General features: G+C 39.9%; 1 protein-coding gene across 10 annotated transcripts in view; it reads left to right on the top strand.

The window, feature by feature from the left end:
* The first annotated feature begins 513 nt into the window (after positions 1-513).
* The window catches only part of CDC42BPA (CDC42 binding protein kinase alpha), a 183,992-nt gene continuing 163,088 nt past the window's right edge, over positions 514-21,417 (top strand). For 9 of the 10 annotated variants that reach the window (XM_039568935.1, XM_039568934.1, XM_039568933.1 and 6 more), the window contains exons 1-2: positions 514-756; positions 1,486-1,710. In XM_039568935.1, coding sequence (XP_039424869.1) covers positions 705-756; positions 1,486-1,710 — 277 coding nt within the window. In that variant the 5' untranslated portion in view covers positions 514-704. Of the gene's footprint in view, positions 757-1,268; positions 1,711-21,417 lie in introns of all 10 variants that reach the window. The other variant, XM_039568932.1, reaches the window with a different exon arrangement.

Here is a 21,417-nt window from a genome sequence, read left to right as displayed (position 1 = left end):
CCGCCCTCTTCTCCCTCCCGTATCCCTGGGTCCGCCCGTATCCCTGCATTCCCTGCTGCAGCATCCCCTCCTCCCCCCAATCCCATCAGTAGCGGCGGCCCGGGCTCGGCTCCCCGCGCTGCGCGGCGCTCGGCGGCGGCTCCCCCTGCCGCGGCCGCCATGTTGGGCTGCTGCGCGCTCGGCGGCGGCAGCTGCCGCGTGTGACCGCGGGAGGGAAGGAGGGAGGGAGGGAAGGAAGGAAGGAGGGAGGGAGGGAGCGGCGGGGGGAGGAGGGCGCGGAAGCGGAGAGGGAGGGAGCGAGCCGGGGAGGGAGGGCGCCGCCCGCTACCCCTCCCCGCCGCCCCGCGCACGCACACACACACACACACCACCCCGCACACGCACCGCCCGAGGATGCCCTTTGCCCGGGGGGCGAAGCCGGGACACCATTCGCGCCGCCGGGAGTGAAGCCACCACCGCCGCCGTCGCCGCCGTCGGGGCCTCCCGGCCCGCAGCGTGGCGGCCGGAGCGGGGACGCCGGCGCTTTCCCTCCGCCCAGGACGGCGCACCGGAGGAGGAGGAGGAGGAGGGCGCCGTCTCCGCAGCAGCAGCCACCGCCGCAGCCATGGGAAGGATTTGACAGGGCTCGGAGCGCTTTCGCCGGTGTGTCGGGGCGCGCGTCCCGCCCGCCGCCCCTTGGCGCAGCGGAGGAGAAGGGGGCGACGATGAAGGACTTTAGTTTTTTTGAATCACTGAAAAGCCTTAAAAGGAGACTCGGTAAGGAGGAGGAGGAGGAAGGGAAAGGCTGCCCGGGGCAGGACGTGGCTGCGCCCTGAGGAGGGGGGGCTGCGCCCCACCCCGTAGTGGCCGCGGAGGCGCTGCCGGGGCCGGGGGAGGCGGCGGGGGGCGGCGGGGCTGCGCGGCCCCTCATCCCTCCTCCCTCCCCGCCGGTGTGCGCCCTTCATTTCTGCTGCCTTTCGCTTATATAAATACGTAAATACATCTGTTTTTCCCTTCCCGTCCGTCCTGGGAAGCGGAACCGGAGGGGCTGTTAGCCCGTGGTGCTGCGGCGGGGCTCCTCGCAGGATCGCGCTGCATGATCTGCATTGGGAATGAAGGAGAAGACCTTCTTAAATATATAAGTGCGTGTGCCTGTGCACGCACGGTGAAATCGGTGTCAGGCAGTCTCGGTTGAATTTGAGTGCAATTATTATTCTTAAAGCATCAGGAATGCCCATATATATTTTTTTTCCCCCACTTCTTACTCAGCCTATTAATTTTTTTTTTAGGATGACTGTTTTCTTCTCTTAAAAGTCATGCATACACAGATATCCACACTGTGTGTGTGTGTCTGAAACTCCAAGGGTTTAGTTCCAAACTGGGAACACCGAGGTGGGCTGGCAATTAAGGACCGCCGCAGTTTGAGACTTGTTAAAAATACTGTTGACTTCTTTTTAAACAACAAAACCCTGAAAAGTTTTTTTTGTTGTTGTTTTTCTGACAAAGTAATAATAATCATTAAAAAAGAAACCCCAATGCAAACTGAAACAACCATGTCTGGAGAAGTGCGTTTGAAGCAGTTGGAGCAGTTTATTTTGGATGGGCCAACGCAGACTAATGGGCAATGCTTCAGTGTGGAAACCTTGCTGGATATACTCATCTGCCTTTATGATGAATGTAATAATTCCCCTCTGAGAAGAGAGAAGAACATCCTTGAGTATCTGGAGTGGGGTAAGTTTGAATGTGTTTATTTTGTGTACATCCGTCCATGTTCCTGTCTGCTTTGTATAATGTCTCTGTTATTTATGTGTGAGAGGGGATTGTTTATAACTCAGTGTTTTTACTGGGAAGTGTTATCAGTTTTACTGTATTTAAACGTGGTGGTGGTGCTAAAAAGAAATCTGTATTGGGTTTTTTGCCTTTGAGGTATGCATGTAAAACATACTTTATATTTTTTATTTTTCTTTTTTGACATGGATCAGACTCTTGTACTTGAAGCATATTTGTTTGCCTTCAGGCCCAGCTGTTGAGTTTTGTATCCTAAAGTTGCTGGCAATATAGAATGGTATGGGATAAATTCTCTGATGCCTGGAAGAACATCAATCCTCTGATATGCTTCTGCAGTTGAATCTATACTGCTTTAAAATAGAACATGTTGATGAACAAGAAAATCCTTCAGCTCTCTGAAATGATAAGGATTTGAAACATCTGTGGAGATGGAGAAGATGACATTCTCTTCTTTAACATAAAATCGTTGCTGACTTAAGTAGATTGTTTTTTTCACCAGGAAAATCAAAGTTGAAAAGCCAAATGAAACCCTGTGTGCCCCGGGCACACTTTTCATTTTCTTTATTCATTTTGTGGGAGATAGGGTCTTAGTAAATTTTTCAAGGAACACAGGTGAATGATAGTGTGCCAGTTCTTCTTAAGTTGTCACAGAACTGGTTGACTCTATTTTTTTCTTTTTAATTCTTTTTCTTCCTCCTCCTAAACTCAGATGTAAACCAGAAGATGCAGTCTGACATAAGAGCCTTGATGGGAATGGTTACTGTATCTGACCTTCAAACTTCAAAGTCATGCTGCACTTCTCTATTTGCAGACAGAGCCATTTACCACATTTGCTTTGTAATAAATACATCAGCTGTCCTCCTTTATTAAAAAAAGCATATTTTTGAAACACGTAACAGGCGTTTGATTAATTAGGTGGTTCAGCTCTTCAAAATGAAGTTGCTGAGGAAAGACATTGTTTTGATAACTGATCTAACAACTTGAAGCTGATATGTGTGTGTTTTATTTTCCTGCTCCTCTCTGTAGTCATCTAATCTAAAGGACATCTGACTCAGTAATTAAGTTTCTTGTAGTGTTCATATTGCACTGGTTTTTATTTTCTTATTATTTGGAGGAACAGGCTATAATTAATGCATTCTAGCTAAGGAGGAAATAGTAATTAAAAGTACTTCTGAAGAATCTTCCGTCTAAAACGGTCACTGGCATACAGAAGCTGTGAAAGATTGGGAAAATATGATGGCTCCAAGGGTATTTTCTATGCAGGAACTTAGTGTAGTCTGTAGTGGATCTAGCCAGCTGATACCTTGTAAATAATGATAATAACAGTAACCAAGTTAACCATATATAGGTGATCAGAGCAACGGTGTGTTTAGGACCCGTTGTATTGGGTGCTGGTGCTTTCAGTGGTGGTTGTTTGATGGGTAAATGCATCATTGCCAGGCTCTGACGGTACCTGAAGATTTCTATAATAAGCTTTCCTGTCTGCTGATGGAAAAATACACTGTTTTGGAAAGGCTGGACTGGAATAAGGTTTCTTGCTGGCCTATTTTTCCTGCTATTTTTCCACTCTCATGCTCCAACTGTGCCTTAGCAGGACTTTTAAGCATCAGAGAAGACCAGTTGCTCCCATTTCCAGGGCTGAGTTGCTATGGTCCTCTGTCTGCTCCCAGTTCTGCTGTCCAGGCTTCTGCCCTGGGAGCTTTTTCAGGAGGGTTTGTGACATGGAAGAGCCAGTGGTTGCTAATACTTGCTGGTGGAAGTGTCTGTGTGAATGATGTGAATGTCTTTATCCTGCAAACACTCCCAGGAGTGCCTGCTCTGAGGGCCAGCCCTTCTAGTGAAACTGGCGGTCTCTGGCATTCCTGTTGGGATCAGGGAGTTGGCAAAATCAGGCTCTTAGAGATGTCGGGTACCCTCCAGTGCTCTGGTGAAGTTACTGAGGGTACCCTGTGCTCTGATATAATCGTGACCTCTCATATCTCTGTCCCCAGAAGGGGAAACAATGCAAGTGGTTGATTAGAAAGAGGTTGTATGTGGTTTTAAAGTCAGAGATGTGCTGAGTAGTGGCAGAAGTGGAAGGCTGGCAGCCAAAGATCATGGACTCTGCCCCCACCTCTCTGAAGGACTCAGAGTTGAAGTGCTTTCAGCTCAGTTTTTTTCAGCTCCTCTATTTGAACAGCAGGAAAAATAGCACAAATTTTACACCAGGGAGTTCTGAAAGCTGCTGCATATGAAGCGCTCTTGGGTTTGAATGTACCATATAAAATAGTGTGTATTAATTTATTTTTCCCATCAGTGAAATAAAACTTGGGGCCTGGTATATCTGCTGGTGGATGTCAGTTGGATGCTGGCGTTTTGTGGGTTTCTGCCAAACATCCACAGATTTGCTCGATTACTGTGGAGAGTGCAATCTGAATGTATTGGAACTGGTCAGGGAATGGTATGAACTGGTATGTTTATGTGTTTACAAAATGCAAAATACATATTTACTCCTGTGAACTGATTGTCATCTTAAGCTAAAACTGCCTTTTTAAAAAAATAAATTATTCTTTCTAGATGTAAATAAGGTTTATTTATATAGTATGTTATTTTTAAGAAAAGGCTAATAAACAGCTGTTGAGTGATCACAGACTCCTGTTGAGCAGCAAATAATTTTTTCTTGCTTTTCAGCAATGTAGTTTTGAGGTGTTACTGTTTGGTTTTGTGGAGGGTTTGAGCTTGGGTTGCATTTGTGGATGTGTATTTTTATATGTTTTGGGTCTGAGATGTTACCTGCTGTATTTCATGTAAGACTGAACCACAGTCTGATTTTTTGGGGGAAAGGTTTAGGAGGTATTCTACCATGGAAAAGCTAATGTCTTAATGACAGCCATGTGACTGCTGCTATATTTAGGAGAACTAAGAAGATTTATGTTCTAGTACTTAGATCTTTTAGGACTACTTATGAACTTGTAATCTAGAACTATAACTTATTTAAAAAATGAGTAAGAGTAAAAGAACTGAGATCTGAACTAATTGTTCATGTTTTGGTTTGATACTGCAAGTTTAACTCAGCAAGTGGAGAGAGTAAGGTCTCTACAATGTGTAGTTGAGTTTTAAATTTTTGTAGGATTTCAGGTTTTTTTGGTGCTTGAAATGACATTAGACTGGTTAGAAGTGTCAGGTTAATTATTTTATGGTTCAGAATCTGCTTTGCTTCTAAAATCCTATCTTTGGCTTTAAGTGAAAACATAATTTCATTTCATCTTTTTATGCAGTATTAATTTTGTGACTTGTTAATAAGATGATTTGATTTTGTTGTTTATATTACATAGGTATCTTATATGCTAAGACAGCCATGAAAACAGCCATTGTATTTGTGTTCTGAGGGTTAAATCAGGGCACATTTTGAGATAACAGGAAGAAACTGGAACATTTAGATTTGGCTTGTTCTATGTATTTGATGCAAGTTTTCATTTTTATCTCTATTGATAGTTGTATTTGTGATTTGGAAAAGGGCTTGTCTAATTATAGCAACTGGAGCTTACCAGAAAAAGCTGTTGAGAATTCCAAGCACTTTGCTTTTTCTTTTCTACTTGTGTGTGAGTTGCCATGCTGACACAAGAGTGTGAGGGAGGTAATGAAGACTGATAAGGTGAACTTGAAAGAGAAATACAGTGATAAAAAGAAGCTTTTGGAGATGTTTTGGTTCTGGGAAAACTTCCTTTTTAATGGCTCCAGTTTGAATTCCTTTTGAAAAGAAACTAGAACAATGTTATTTAGGATATACTGAAAGAATAGTAGAAAAAACCTCAAAATGTGTGGAGATGAAAGTGAGGGAAGATGGAAGGCACCACGAATACCATGGTGAGGTCAGTGATTTGATTAAATATGTGCTCTTGTTGGAAAAATGTAAACTGTCCTTTAGTAAAATTTTTGTTTGGTTGGTTTTGTTTGGTTTGGTTTTTTGTTGGTTTTTGGTTTTTTTCCTACCAAAGAAAGCTTTGGAAGATGTATTAAATTGTTCTCATTTCATCTTTAGTAGAACTGAAATGTGTGGTGTTTATGCAGTGCTAATAGGGTCATACACTTGACTGTCATCATTGGTCTCGTACTTTTTATTCAGTTGTGCAGCACCTGTTGTGGATATTGAAAATGGTTCTATCACCATACAACCAATTTTTCAAGACAGGGTTGTGGAGAGGTGATCTCTCTCATAGTTTTTCTTAAGAAAAAATGGTAAGCCTCTTTTTGAGCTCGGTTTGTTTTTAAATTTTAGTAATGAAAGAATGTCTCTAGGTTTCTACACCTCTTCTTTGTTCTTCATCCCTATATAGGTCCTGAACAAAATCACAGTCATTTTCAGCTATGAGTTGCTTATATTTTGTTTTTAAAACAGACTGTTAAAAAACAAGCATTCATTTAGGTCCTATTCTTAGCAGACAGTAGAAGACTTAGCACTCAACTTCTTAAAGTTTTGTTGTTTTGGTTTTTTGTAAAATAGACTTTGGTGCTCAGTACTTTCCAACCTTAGTACTATCTAACCCATTAGAAATACCTCTTTTTTTCCTAATTACATTTTGAAAGATACCAACTTCTTTGTAACCTAATCATAAAAATAGGAATACCTCTTGGTCTGACATAAACAAAACCAGTTATTCAGTTCTTTCTGGGAAGGAATGAGCATCTTGCTTGGCAGGGCCACTTAAAGTGCTTAAGCATATGCCTTATTTTAAATGTGAGTTTTTTCATTGCTTGCAGCTGAGCCATATGAAATGATGGTGCTCCGTCAGTGTAGAAGACGTTGTGGCGTTTTTGACACATAAATTTCTGACATTGATTACAATAACACTTTGCTGCATATTTTATGTAATCTGTTGTTTCTGTTACACAGCTGCAGCAGCAATTAAATGCTTTTTATTGATTTGGGTGAAAGAAGGAGGTTCTTCAGTGCTCACAAGTAGAAACGACCTTCAAATGTCCATGTTTCAGAATATTGTGTAAACATTTATAGAGATGCAGTTCTACACCAAATTACTTGAAAAAGAAGGAAACAGTATTTGTGGGAAAATACATAGAAGAATGGTTACCCATGCAGGCTTTAGTGTTAGGTAGCTCTGTGTTTAAGGTCTATACTGTTTAAGTTGTGATTTTTTTCCGCATTTATTTTGGGTTTGATTCTTTTCTTGAACACAGTAAAATAATTACTGTAAGTTTATCAACAGTTCTGATGTGATCAGATGAGCTGTGAGACTATCCAGTTAATTCTACTTGTTTTGTATTAGTTTCCAGTAGAGTGAGGCATTAATCCAATGTAACATGTTTGTTTCTTTACACATTTTCATTACACTAAGTGTTTTTTTAAATAAAACCTTAATTTTTAAGTAAAAATAAATTTAAAGGGTGTTCTTTTTTGGCTGTTTTTGTTCTGTTGGGCAGGGAAAGTTTGGAAGTACTCCAAGGGTGCCTGTTTTGGGGCATATTTGGGGTATGTGTCTTCAGGTTGACTGACTTCTGTCAGTAATGTCCTGTTTGTTGCAAAGGAGTACAGCTTGCTTGGATAGAAAGCTAACTAATACTTAGTTTCCAGGAATTTTAGAAATGCCTTTATTCTGTACAGAAATTCCTCGCATGCTTTGGTCTAATGGGGACAAATGGAGAAATACAATTATGAGTTAGTCTGCTCAGTGGGCATTATAAACCTCATGACAACACAATAAATTCCCTGTTACTAGGACATTTCATGTTTAAGGGTTAATCCAGTAGGTTTTTTTTATGGTATGATCATAACTGTAAAATGTACTGCTGAAGGTGTGTTTGAATTTTTAACCTCTGTGTAGGATATGTGTAGGCTGTGGGTGTGTGTACCTGACTAAGCTCCTTCCTTGTCTTTTGACCCTTCTGTCCTGGATTTAATGACATATTTTTTTATAACCTGCAGCATATTATTATATCACAGTTGACTGTAGTATGGATACTGTGCTCTAAAAGCAATGAGCTTATTTGGCCCAATATAGTTCAATTCTTTGTTTAACATATATATTTTTTCTTTTTTTACAAAGATGGGTAGAAGCTACCTTTCTTTCTGAAGCTCTACCTCGCACCCATTGATCAGTGTTTGAATCCTGAATAGCAGCAGCAAATAACAGTAATTTCACTACTGAGTCATATCTGTGGCTGGAGAGACCAGTGTTGTTTGAAATTTTCTTGTGAATAAATTGCAAATATAGGATTTCTAGATAGAAAGTGGATGCAGGCTACTATCCTGGAAATCATTGTCCCCATATTATTTTCTGAAAGTGAACTGTAATAAATTATCCTGGATGTGTCTTTGAAAAATATTAACTATTCTTAGCATCCCTAATTGCTTTTATCATGTAAAAAATTTACAGACTCCATTTGTGCAGAAAACTTCCAGAAGCAATTAGATCCTGCTGCCAAGCTCTAAAACCTGACTAAAAAAGCTACAGTGGATAGCTGAGGCAGAATTTAAAGAAAAGGCCAGTTTCTAGACTAAGTTTTATCTTTTGGCAAAGCAAGCATTCCTTCCCATAAGCATTTGTACTTGTTTAATTTGATTTTCTTTTTCTGGCTGAACAACTGGAATATTTTGTTCTACTCTGGTCTAACTTACCTCAACACGTTATTTTTCTAAAATCCTCATTAAGCTTGGGAATGCCACTAATGTGGACCAAAATCTTTAAAAAATGCAAGTGATTTAGGTCAGTCATGTGCAATCTTTTGTTAACGACAAGATTTTTATTTCAAATAGTTTAAACATGACATTAGGCTTAATAATAACTGCAAAAATCTTCTATTCAGGCAGGTCAGTTTGCTTTATTTCTAGTAGTACAGCCTAATTAGGTGTACTAGCAGTCACCATGGGTAAAATCCACATGAGGTATATCCAGACTCCTATGACATTGTGTTTCATAATTCTTCCTTATCCATATCCAGGCTTCCAGTTTGATTTAAATTAGTTTTGTTACACAATATTGCAGATTTATTTTATTCTTAGGGATCAGCTTTTTAGTGCACCTTCTCTTGGCAGCTTTTTGAAAAGCTTTTCATGGGGACCTTGTAGATATTATAAACTGCAGTATTTCTGTGGGCCATTTTGAGGGAAAAAATTTATTTTGTTCATCAATTTAGTGGAAATGTACAGTAATATTTCTGTAGAAATAAAAAGTGAGTTTAGTGTGCCATTCCAAGTGGGAGAGGAAAAAGCATTCGTAGATGTTAATAACAGTAATTACATTTCCTTCAAATGTTGTGGGATTAGAGCAGCAATGCTTTGTTGGTCTTTTGTTCAGTTTCCTTTCAGTCTCAGAGATCGAGGCTTGGAGGAGGATGTGGTGGAGGGCCTCCATTTCTGAGTCCTTCCTCCTTTCCTTCCTCTGTGGTTTTCCACAGACAGTGTTACTCCAAAGCAGCTTACTTGCTCAACTGAGGCCTCGTGCGTTTCTTCCTTGCTTCCATTCTGTTGCTTTTCATCCCATCTAAATCTCAGTTTGTGTTTCTAATATGGTGTGGATATCCATGTGTCAGTCTGATCTTCTCATGGTGAGAATCTTGGTTTCTGGATTTGGATTGTTTTTTTCCTTTGTTTTTCCCTAGTCATTCCCAAGCTTTCATGATTTGTTGGCCAGATTCATAATATAGAGATTATTATAGTGTGTGGAGAACAGTAGCAAAAAGTTGTCACCTGTGTGAAAAATGCACACAGGCCTTACCCAGCAGTGCATCCATAGAGTATTTCCTGTAAACACCCCGTACATTTCTTATTAGATCAATTGATTTACTATCACTAATCATTTTGCCTTGTTCACTTTTGTAGAACTGGTGCCTTGAGCTGTTTGTTCTGGCTATGAGTAAGAAGTTGGGATCTGTTTTGCTCCTGTAGTCTAAATAAGATGAGACTTAAGTGAGAGTATAACCTTATCATTTTAATACCTGAAACTAAACTAAAAAAGTGATAGGAAGGGTGGCAATTACTCTGCACAGTGGTTTAAGAAAATGTCGTTTGTGCTGTGGGGACACCACAGTCCCAAGGTATTTCCTGTTCTTGCTCATTAAAGTTCTTTCACCTTTACCACGCTGCCTTTTGTAAATAAAGCACTGTGTTGTCTGAATGTTTGGCAGGACACATAGTAACAAGAGCAGGAGGAGGAAATAGAAGTCAGTATTTTGATTGCAACTCACTGGTTTTATCTTGGGTGGGGAGTGACTTGACGGTATCCTAAGGCTGATCCTAAATCCACTGATCTTTGTTCTGCTGGTGGTTGTGTGGGCAGAGGGACACAATCCAGTTGAAAACCAACCCTGCAAAAGCACGTTGAAATGTGTCACTATGGTTCTGTGAAGATGTTGTAGTGGTGTTTGTATAAGAGAAAGGGGCTAGGACTGTGACAGCCCAGACTTTTGTGTCTTCACCTACTGCAGCTCCTGTGCTCCAGGCTGGTTGCCTCTCAGATCCCTTTAGCCGACAACAGAGCTACAATTTGGAAACAAATTTTGAGGCTACCAGCTTCTCCTGATGGATATTTGGTGTAGAAATTCAGTGAGCCTTATTTTTTTTCCACAACAGTTTCCAAAACTTTTCTTTTTGCCATGAGAAAGTTTTTAATCATGAAGAGGGATCTTCAAAATAACTGTCTGATTTTGGTGATGGTAATTCCTTGGAAAAAAAAAAGTGTTGGTGTATTTGTGTGTTCTGTGCTGTTTGCCATAGTATCACTCAGTGCCTTTACACAGTTTTCCTCGTATACTTTGTAACTGAAAGACAAGGAGTCTTATGTTAACACACTTGGAATAGTTCTGTTTTATTTCCCCCAACTTTTAGAAAACACATGATGTACTATTTTGTGCTTATTTTAAAAGACCCTTTTATAATTTTGATAGGGACTGACACAAAAGAGACTTGTTTTCTCTTTAAACTGATATGTTAGAGGAAATTATAGTAGCTGCTTCCTATGCAAACAAAAATTTGCAGAGAAAACCATTATCATTTGCTGTTGTGTCATTCCACCTCCAAGACTGACTATTTTCACCTTCCCATCTAGCAGCCGCTTTTGGGTAACAAAAGATGTACTTCTAAATTTCTGCATCTTTATAAAAGTCATAATTTTACTCTTGAAATTAAATCAGTCAAATGGGTTTTTCTGGATCTAAGTAGGCTGGCTAAAAAATATACTCTCTATGCTCTTGTGTGTTACTGGTTTTTCTGAAAATAAGGAATGACTATCTCCATTGATGATAATTCATACTCTGAAAATGCAAACTTTCTTTAGAGTTAAGGTAACAAAGAGAAAATGGTATGCAATGTGTATTACCATAGCTGGTGTGTATTATTTCATTAACTTGATATTTCTTGGTTAACTTTATCTTTGAGTAACACTTTGACTTCAGAGAAAATGATCTGGGAACCAGTTGCTTTTGATGGTGTAGCTTCTTAGGTACTTCAGTGAGTATCTGTGCAGATACACTGTTGAGTATATGCTGCAGGAACTCATGGTAAGGCTTGAAAAGTCTCTTCCTGGCTGATTTAGCAGAGATGTCATCTGATCTTAGCAGCAGTAGCCTAGTGCTTAAACTTTCGGGGGGAGAAAAAAGTCTGCAGCAGGGGCAAGGAGTTGATTTGCTGTCTAGCTACACTGTTCCTGAATTTTTTACATTCTTCTTCTCCAAAGCTAAGATCATGTAATGGAATTTGTATTATTTACTGACAATACTGCATTCACATTGTGATCCTTGGCACTGCCAATCGGAGGGAACTCTTCCAATAAAGTCTTGATATAGTACTTAAAAATTTGCTTTAATTTCACCATTAAGTTTTCTTGATAAGGAAACAAACCAGTCGAAGGAGTTTTGGCTTTATCTTGGTCATGTAGTCAGTGTTGTCTGTAAATGTATTTAACCATGTGTATGATCATAGTTATAATTACAAAAGGTTCTTAAACAGTCCAAAATCTACATGGTATGTTGCTGCCCATTGATTGGTTCTAAAGCCTCAATGCATTCAGCTCTTAACCAGGCTGAATTTGTGGCACTAAGACCTTTTGTTGACATCAAAGTGTCATATGATTATTCAAAACTTGCATAATTTTATTCCATGTGACCTTGTGATTTTTTTGTTCTCCATCTACCTTAATTAGGAAGTAGAATGTTTATTGATAATTCTTACTGGTGACAGGTCATGATCAGAAAAAGGAGATTTTACACTTTAAAACCTAGGCATTAAACATATGTAATTCTGTCTCTAAAAGAAAGTTTCTTGTCTTGTGTCTTTCACTTCAGAGAGGGGTTCCATCTTTTGGGGATTTCCTTTTTTTTTTTTTTCTTTTCTAGTTTCAGGAAGCAGTTTTCTCTAGTATGTCACTGTCAGATCCGGTTGGATCAAATTAATTCGTGTGTTTGGATCAAATTAATTCGTGTGTTTGGGGAAAGTATTTTCTTTAGTAGCTTTGATGTTATCCTGCTGATTCTTAAAGCAGTGAAGAAAACTTTGTGACTGCTAGATTTGCATGGCACTTTTGCTAACATTAGGCTACCATTTGTTACTGCTTTTACTTTAGATTTTCAGTTTCTCTCAGACACACCTTCTCCAGCTCCTTCTGTATTCCCTGTCTCTGGCGTGTGAAATCGTGCGCTCTTACAGCGACGGGGTGCAAAGGTCATTCTTAGCATGGTTCCTGCATAAGGGGTACAAAACCATTTCCTATGGGAAGCATCAGAGGAAATTTGCAGGAGATGGAAGATGGTAAATGAAGAAATTTTGGCAAAGCTACAAGGATTTCTTCTTGGTAAGCCAATCATTGTTTTCAATAACACCCCCACCACCATCCCCCTAAAAGCTTGTGGCAGAATTTTCATTACCTTCAAGAGAAGCAGGGTCAAACTGCACATTTGAATTTAGCATAATAACTTATCACAGGTTATTATGTGGGGTCCTTTGTATGTGTGTGTGTTTGTAGAACACAGTGCAGAAGAGCTGCATTGCTACTACCTGGTGTCCCTTCTCAGAGTATTCCCATCAGACAGAAATATTTGAAGTCTGTAAGTGTGCTGCTTGGTGACATTTTCAGACTCACAATTTCAACATAAGCCTTGACAAATAAGCCCAAATTCTCTTTTCTCTTTGCCTTAGTGAATGTCTCATACCATATTTTTCTATGCCAGGCACTTAAAGGCCTAGGTGCTATTTTCCCTGCTGCTTTTTTCTCTTTGAGAGGAAAACAGCCTCTCCACTGAAAGGCCATTTCCCAGGTGGTATGTCAAGATTTCAGAAAGTTTAGACATCTGAATGGGGATGGATTGATCACGTGGTAGGCATTGACTTTAATAGCTATGAGCCAAAATTATCATGTCTGTCTGGCAGGAAGAAGAAGAAGGCATTTCTAAGCCTAATTCTGCTCTCAGTTAGTGGAGATAAGCATGATGTTAATTCACTGATATCCTCATGATATTAAAGCAGTTCATATTTGCTGCTGAACTTCTAAAGAAAGCCAAACCATTTGAGGGCATTAACTCGTTAAGTATTTAAAACTAGACTTCAGTAACTGTAGCTTTTTCTAGATGTCAAGAGAGAATATTTTCTTTATTTGCTTCACGTTTTTATAGTATACTTTTAAAATATATATTTATTTCTAGGTTGGGAAGGTTGTAAATATACTTTTTTTTCTTCCAGTTACTTTCCTGGTGAGAAAGTAATTTACAGTAATATTGGGTACTTGCATATATTACCTTGAAAACCTGTCTGAGGAAAGTATGTGATTATTAGCATTTTAAATGTCTCTGCAAAGAAATGGAGGCACTGCTGTGATCTGTGAAGGCAATTTGAAAATTCAGTGGAAAAGCAGTTTCTAGGATCCAGGTTTATGTTTGTGTTCCTTCCAATTTAATTTTTTTTTCTTCAAAGTTTTTTGAAATGTTTGTTGTGGAAATTCCTGAAGGTGTGGGTGGCTTGTAACTTCTGTGTGTTTAAGGGCTTTATTTATTTGCTTAAATTTCCAGCATACTGTTAGGGAACCCTTTTTAGTCTTACTTCTGTGATCTTGTTGCTGTGATGTCCTCTTTGCTCCCTCTCCTGTACCTTTAGCATTGTACAACTTGAAGCAGTGGCAATTGTTTTATTTCTCAGAAGGGAAGTGCTCTTTTCTGCAGTGGTCAGGTGGATGCTTGCCAGAATTGTGTTTTGAGCAACTGTTTATGTGTGTTGAACTTGGACCTCCATAAAAATTAGTCTTTTAACTCATACGGTGGTTTGTTTGTACCTCACCTTTTCAAAATCTTTCCTGCAGCCCTGTGGTATGCATGCCACTGGCATTTCGGAAACGTTGTCCTGGAGCGTCTTAATGTCTTACATAAATTGAAATGCATACATTTAAATCTTGTCTCATACTTCCTGTTTATGGAACAGGTCTGCACTGTGCCCTGCTGCATGTTAGGGTGTAGCTTGTGTGGACTTCGAGGAATACTGATGGTTGTGGTGTTGGAGCAAGCTAACTGTCAGGCTGCAAAACTCAGATCATTGCTACACTAGAAACTTTCCCACGAAATTTCGTATGCTTTCAGGAAGTCAAATATGGTGTCAACAGAGATAACCAGAAACTCTTTGATTATAATCTCCAACTAATGCTGGAAGTTACCTCCTGGAGAGCTGTATCTGTAAAGGTATTGCTCAAAAAAGTTTTAACTGAAGGTTGAGGCAGGTTCTCCTAAAACCTTGTACTTAATCATCAGTTAAGAAAAAGATTGTATAGGTAGGCAGTTTCATAATACTGTCCCTTCTGTGGATCAGGAAATTCCCCCTTCCTACCCCTCCTTTTTTTTCTGCCTGGTCCTTCTGAGTATCTGCTTCCTGCCTGTTTCCACTGGCACTCTGAACTGCCCTGTGAGGAACTGATTTGAAAGCAGCTGTGCTAAGTAAAAGTCAACTTTCCATCAAGAATGGATACTCTGCATTTTTTGTTAACTTTGTTTTGGTGTTTACTGCTTAAGAACTTCTGAGCACATTCTGTAGGGTGCCTGGAGGTTGGTTAGTGGTCAGTCTGTTTTTACAGAGACTTAGTCATGACATACCAGAGGAGAAATCTGGAATTTTTCCTTTTTATATGGTACTGCAAAAGAAAAATTCAAGAACTATTCATGAGCTATTACTTTGCAGATAGCAGCTATTTCTGAGGCACAGTGTAATTTGTGTAGTATATAATGCTTTGCACCAGAAGTTATTTATTGGGCAGTTTGTTGAATAAGAATATTTCTGAGTGATTTGGCTGCCTCATTACAATTTGCATTTACTTTGTGTTTCATTTGTGCAGAAACATTTTGTACGTATTGCTGTAATTTGTCTTTTTGCTCTGCCAGGTTCAAATGGCAAAAGTTCTCAAAGTGTCCCAAGGTAGTTATTTATGCTATACCAGGAATAGAGGAATTGGAGCTGGCATTGAGTCCCTCAGAGTCCTTCAGAGAAAGTATGGCAAGGGTTGGAGTTTGCCTTCTGTGGCCTGCCATAGCCAGCTCTTGTGCATACTTTTGGATGAGGGGAAGGAATAACTATTCCTCTGCTCTGGGGAAGGAATAACTGTTCTTCTGCTCTACTGTTGCACGTTTAATATTCATAAAATGACAGTGATTTAGGGTTCTCATTCTTGATGTGGTACAGCAGGACTTTAGAAACTTGCCTCCTTTCTTCTACAGTCAGGTGTGGAAGGTCACCAATGAATTGGTGCTCTGACATGGTAGGCTTACTAAAATGGGTTTGTTTTCTTACTGGTCTGTGGGGAGTGGAATTTGGGGTTTTAGTCCAGTCTTGTCTTCGTTAGTGCGTGGATAGAAAAGAGTAACTTTTAATGAATTCTTTGATTGTTTAAAGGGAGCTGTCTTGAAAGAAATTATTAACAAAATATTAGACTTCAGCCTGACCACATGACATCTGAAATAATGGGCAGTCATTCACACCTGTGTAAAATCAAAGACACTTCCAAAAGAGATCCTTTGCTGATAATAGAATTTTAGAAGTGGGTTTTAAATTTTTTTTTTTGTTTTGTTTATTTGTAAGGAACAGTGACATCTGAATGAAGTGCAAGCTAGTGCAAAACCAGATCCTACATCAGTATTTATTCTGGAAAGCTGCAATAGCTCATTTGTGGTTTTCCTGCTTGTAAATAATGTAGTTAGCCCACCTCCTGCTGAATGTTTTTATTCTTGATATGATTCTTCTGATGTCTCTGTTTCTCTGAACTATATTAAGGAAGAATATAGAGCAAGTTACTTGGTGATTTCTTGAGTTAAATCCCAAACTGCACAGAAGAATTTAACCTTCTCCTGGAGCTTCTTGAGTCTCTTCCCCCTTCTCTTCTGAATTCCATGTAACAGAGGAAGCTTTCTTTTATGTAGGTTAGTATAGTAAGTCACTTCCATTTTGTGAGCTCAGTACTGTAGTAGGTGAGCTGCGGATTAAATGGACAGTAATTCCTTTACTCACCACTCTGAGTGCTTTCCCCCTCTTGCTTGTGCCTTTAACTGGTAACTGTGACTGAATGGACACACACAAAATTCTCCAAGACTTTGTTAGCACAGTCAACATCTTTGTTTTAAGGTGCTTTTCTTCACCAAGCATGATAATAATTTTCCTGTGGGTTGGTTTAATTCCTCAAAAATGTTACTGCAGATGATTGCACTGGAAAAGAAGAGGCATGTTTCTTTCTTGTGTTTTCATTAACTGCATACAGTGCATAATTTTGGAGCTTATTAGCTGAGAAGAGTAGTTAGGATTTGAAACTTGAAGTAATGCTTTTTTTTGTTTTATGTTGCTTACAGTGTTGGGAGAATGACTTCTCTTGTGTTTTTCTATGCAATTATTTTTCTTTCCTTTTTCTTTCAAGCCTGGTAGCTCAGGAAGGAAACTTTACCATGAAAAGAGATGTTGGTGTGTTGCCATTGCAGTGGTGCTGCGGAGCACTGACCTTCTGGTCGTGTTCGGGGCACTGGCCTCTGCTCAGCTCCTGCACAAGCGCAGATCAAATAAATGGTGGTTCAGAACTGCATTCCCACGTTTGCTGAGGGTTCTGACTCATCCTTAAAACTTAGCATTTTGTCCTGAACTAACCATGAACCCTAATGCTTCTGCTCCCCTGAGGTATGTACCTTGCTTTTGAGTAGTTTCAACTTGATGATAGGACAGGTGGGACCAAGTCTTGCTTATCTATTTCTCAGAATTATTCGAAGTGTACGTTGTACATTCAGTATGAGTCAAACAGTGTACAAGGATTGTCTTTGAACTCTTTAGCCTTGGGATACTGTTTCTCCTGAATTTGAGGAGTTTGTGTCATACGTGAAAGTGTCCTTGCTGCCCAGCAGATGTCTTAATCTCAGGCATCTCCGTTAAGATCAGAAGCCAGTCCTACCTGTCATTTGGAAATGCAAGGTGTAAGCAGTGACTAGGTTACTGCTTTTTTATTTTGTATCAGCTGAGGTTTTGAATCCTTCCACACTAACTGGATGTTGAGCATTTTTTGTGCTGTTTCAGTGATAAAGATTTACAGTGCAGCTCCACAGTTTGACTTCTGCACACCCGCAGGGAGTGAACGGATTGTTGGGTGAAGTATGTCTGCAGCTGCAGCAAAACTGAAGAAGTGAAGATGATGTATTGTGTAACTGTACCTTCTTGAGTGGACAGGAGATTTTTATTTATCTCTTTCCCAGAAATGCAGTACCAGATTCTAATGGTGTAAGAACTGAGCAAAGAAGGGCAGTGTTGGTGTTATGAGGAAATTTACGTTACGTTCTTTGTGTATCTATAAAGTAATTTGGCTGTGTAATGCTGGAGCTAATTATGAGTTTGCTTTAAAGTTCAGAGAATTCCTCCTAGTCCTAAAAAAAGGATATGTGAGTATCATTTATAGCTTTAGCCAAAATAGCCCATGTTGTACTTTTATCTCAAATGGGAAGGTGTGATGCATTCCAGATTGCAATGGGGAGTCTTTCTGGGCATTGCTTTTCAGGTTAATGGGGTTCCTTTCTATACTTCTCTCTGCTTGGGGGCGCTTAAGTAGGACATGAAGCATCAGAATTGAGGTGAGGAAGAAGGAGCTGCAGGCAGCCAGTCTCTGCAGATCCATGGTGAGTTTTAGGCATGCTGCAGCAAAGAGTGGGAGAGATGTTCATTTCTCCTTCCAGGGGCTCTGCCAGGTGTCAGGCCTGGGAGCATCCACTGCACAGGATGGGTGCAAATTTGGGTTTGGATCAATTTCAGGGTATTTTTTGTGCCGATGCATCCTGAATGTCACATCAGTGGGTTTTGTGTGAAAGTTTTGACTTCATTTAAGTGATTACTAAATGACTTCAGAATACAGTAAAAATTTCTGAAAATACCTTTTGTTGCTGGTATGTATGTATGATAGAAATGCTGAAAGAAATAATTAAAATGGTATAAACACAAACGGATAGAATTAACTGTATGTGTGCATCCTATCTTCATGTGTAGCTGTGTGATGGTGATGTTTTCCCTGCCTGTTCCCCCCAGTCACCTGTTTTGCATATCCCGTAGGACAGTAGGGTTCTGGAAATTCACTCATATTTTGTTGGGGACTAAGCTGTCAAAGTAAGCAGTTACGTAGTGGATGAATTTGTGGTTTGCTGGAAAGGAAAATGTTTGCGTTTTTTTACAAGGGAATTGAATGATGCTATGGAGAATTTTATTCTCTTGCTGGCTGCTACAGAGGGATTATTTTTTTTTTCATGTAATGCTGGATATTAACCACATATTTTGTATGTAGCCGGTATTGTGCATTCATCACCATATGGATCAGTTAGTTGACTTCCTGTGGTTTGATATGAAGAGATACTGAGAACTCTCAGCTGTCACTGAAATCAGTTAGAGCTCTGTTTTAAACTCTAAAGCTCTATATGATGCTATGTGCTCTATAAAGTTCATATATGGATTTCTAAAATTACCAGCTAATATTGGATGACTTACTTTTTCCCTTAATTTATCATGTGCCAATTCCTGTTCTCGTAAAGGCCATAAGATCACTGCTCTTCAAGGGTTATTTTGAAAGGCAGTGTATTTAGGATCTTGTCATAGAGTACATTTAACAGTTTTTGTGAGAAGTCACAAGTCTTGTTGCCCAATAAATAAGATGGACTGTTTCCAGGAACCACCTGAATATATCTTATCTGAGTATTGGAAGAGTTGCAGACTGTCATCATTTGTCTGTCTGTGCCCTCCAGTTTGTCACCAGCCCAAACTTTAATCTCCTTCAGCATTGATGTCTTAGCCCATTCTTGTTGGTTTGGGTTTCTTTTGCTTTGACACATATTTGTCCAGTGCCAGTTTCATTCCAGTGAATTGTCTTTTGGTTCTGTTTTTAGCAGAATACTCTGTTAATTGCACATTACAAGGCATGTATATTTACTTCATTTATTGCTGCAGCTGTAGTTGATCTGAACATAGCTGATACAGTTTTGGAAGAGATGAGCAGAATTTTTCTGAATTAAAATGAGGTGTGATGGAGCTACTGGTAGATGTGGAAAGGGAAAAATCTATATAAAAGAAGTGGTGACAAGTTGCATTTGGCTTAGTCTCAGTGTCACTATGGTTTGTAGAAAGCTAAGGAGGGGGCGTGCTGTGCTTAAAATAAGATCGTCTGTGTGTTAAAGAAGTAAGAACACTTTAGAGCACATGTTCAGGATTCCTGTAGATTCAGTGAGAGTGTGTAAATGTATTTAAAGGCATCCAGAGAGGGATCCTGTCTGCCTGAATTAGAGGCTTTCTGGCATGTACTTTCTCAGCCTTTAGGGGAACACAGTTCAGCTTTAGCATGGTGCACCTGTCAGTTTGCCTCATCTAGGGTTTGTGGTTGATGCTGTTGTAGCTTTGAACACCCAAAGGTGACTCTACAGCCATAGTTCAAAGTCATTTTTTTTCTTGTTCATTTGAGGTAGGGGTGATTGCAGGGAAGCTGCAGCTGCACCATGTTTCAGTGTTTAAATGTACCTCAGCCAGTAGGGAAGGAAGCCAGTGTTTCAGTTCCAGCTCCAGTCACTTGTGGCTAGACCACAGCATCCAGGCTCTGAGATAAAGGACATTCTGTATTGCTTCTGCTTCACCATTTTTGGGAAAAGAGCACTATGTTTTCTTTGTCCTGTGGTCGGCTTTGTAGTAGGAACATACTTTCCAAACATTAAATTAAGAAGCAGCGTAACACCAATTGTCTTTCCAAAATCCAAAGCTTTGCTTTTTATTCCTTCCTCTTAAAATCTCATTGCTACAGAACAAAAACAAAGCAAGCTGCTTTTCAGTTCATCATACATTTAAAGATGCACCACTGTCATGGTGATTCATATGTGGTATAGGAAAATCTTTCCTTTTGACAGAGGTGTAGGCATTTTGAGCCCTTTTTCTCTGTCTTGGTGGATGCACTTCTAGCCCTGGTACACTTGCTCAGATTCACAGAGTGCAGAATAGAGAAAGACAGCCTTCAACAGAGGGAGCAGAGCCAATACCTTCAGCAATGTCCAAATCCTTAATCCTTACCTCCATGCTCTTCAGAGAAAGGAAACAAACAGGATACAGGTTATGCTTTAAACAGTGTTCCCATGTTACTCTTCACCAGCATTGTCTTATTTGAAGTTTTCCTTGCCCCTGATGATTCATCATTGTCTTTTTCAGACCCTAAGCTTGGAAGCTTGTACACCTCACACCTTGCACTAGGTTTGAGAACTCTTTGGGTAAAAACCTTCTTTTAAGCACACTTTAAAAAGATAAAGCCTTAATTCCAGTATTGAGTACTCCATCCATGAAGTTCCTGGCAGTCTGTCTGTATTCAGTGTGGAGGTAGTGCTGTACCTGGGGAGATACAGGTGCTAATGATGCAATTATATAGGTAGAAAAAAGGTGACTGAACCTGGCTAATTTGTGCAGAATGATGCAAATCATGTAGAGAGCTAGGTAGGGAAACTCAAGACTTTATGGGCAAATGAATATGATTTTTCTGATCATATTTTCTTACTACTTTCTTAGAAGTAGTCTGGAAACTGGAAAAGCAGTGCTTCCATTCAGTCTGACAGTGGATTTGCAGGGTGTGGCGAAAATGTCTACAGAACCTTCTTAATGATGGTCTTTGAAAGAGCGAACTTTCAGGGGACAGGCTTCCATATCAAGGTTACCTAAAAGGGAAAGGAATTGGCACAGCCTTGTATTTTATTTCTGCAGTGTTTTGTGGCAGTTTCAGTCCCCATGTTTGATTTTAATCATACTCCTGATAGTTACTATCTCTGTTCTTTAGCTGCAAAATATGAGTAGCAGTAGATACACGCTTCTCAGGAGCTCGGAGACTTCCTTAGTCTCAGAACTGTGGTATGTGATGGGTTTTGGAGAATTTATTAAATCTAATGTGTAGTATTGAAAGCCATAAACGAATAATTTAATATGGATCCCTGTCTTACCTTTCTCTGTTGATAGCCTCGGAGGCGCAAAGGATCTTTAGAATCAGTGAGTTTGTGGAATTACCAGTGAGTGATGCTCAGAGAAACAGTGAGAGAGGCCAGGTCATGCATGGCCTCTGTACCCTGTGTCCGTGGGGGAACTAAACAAGATGCATATGGAAGGACTAAGCCTGAATTGTGCACCAGAGCTGTTGAATTTATTTTAACCTTCACAAAACTCAC

The sequence above is a fragment of the Corvus cornix genome, chromosome 3, assembly GCF_000738735.6.
Source record: "Corvus cornix cornix isolate S_Up_H32 chromosome 3, ASM73873v5, whole genome shotgun sequence".
NCBI lineage: Eukaryota > Metazoa > Chordata > Aves > Passeriformes > Corvidae > Corvus > Corvus cornix.
The sequence above is the reverse complement of the archived record's forward strand: the minus strand, read 5'-3'. Positions and strand labels throughout refer to the sequence as shown.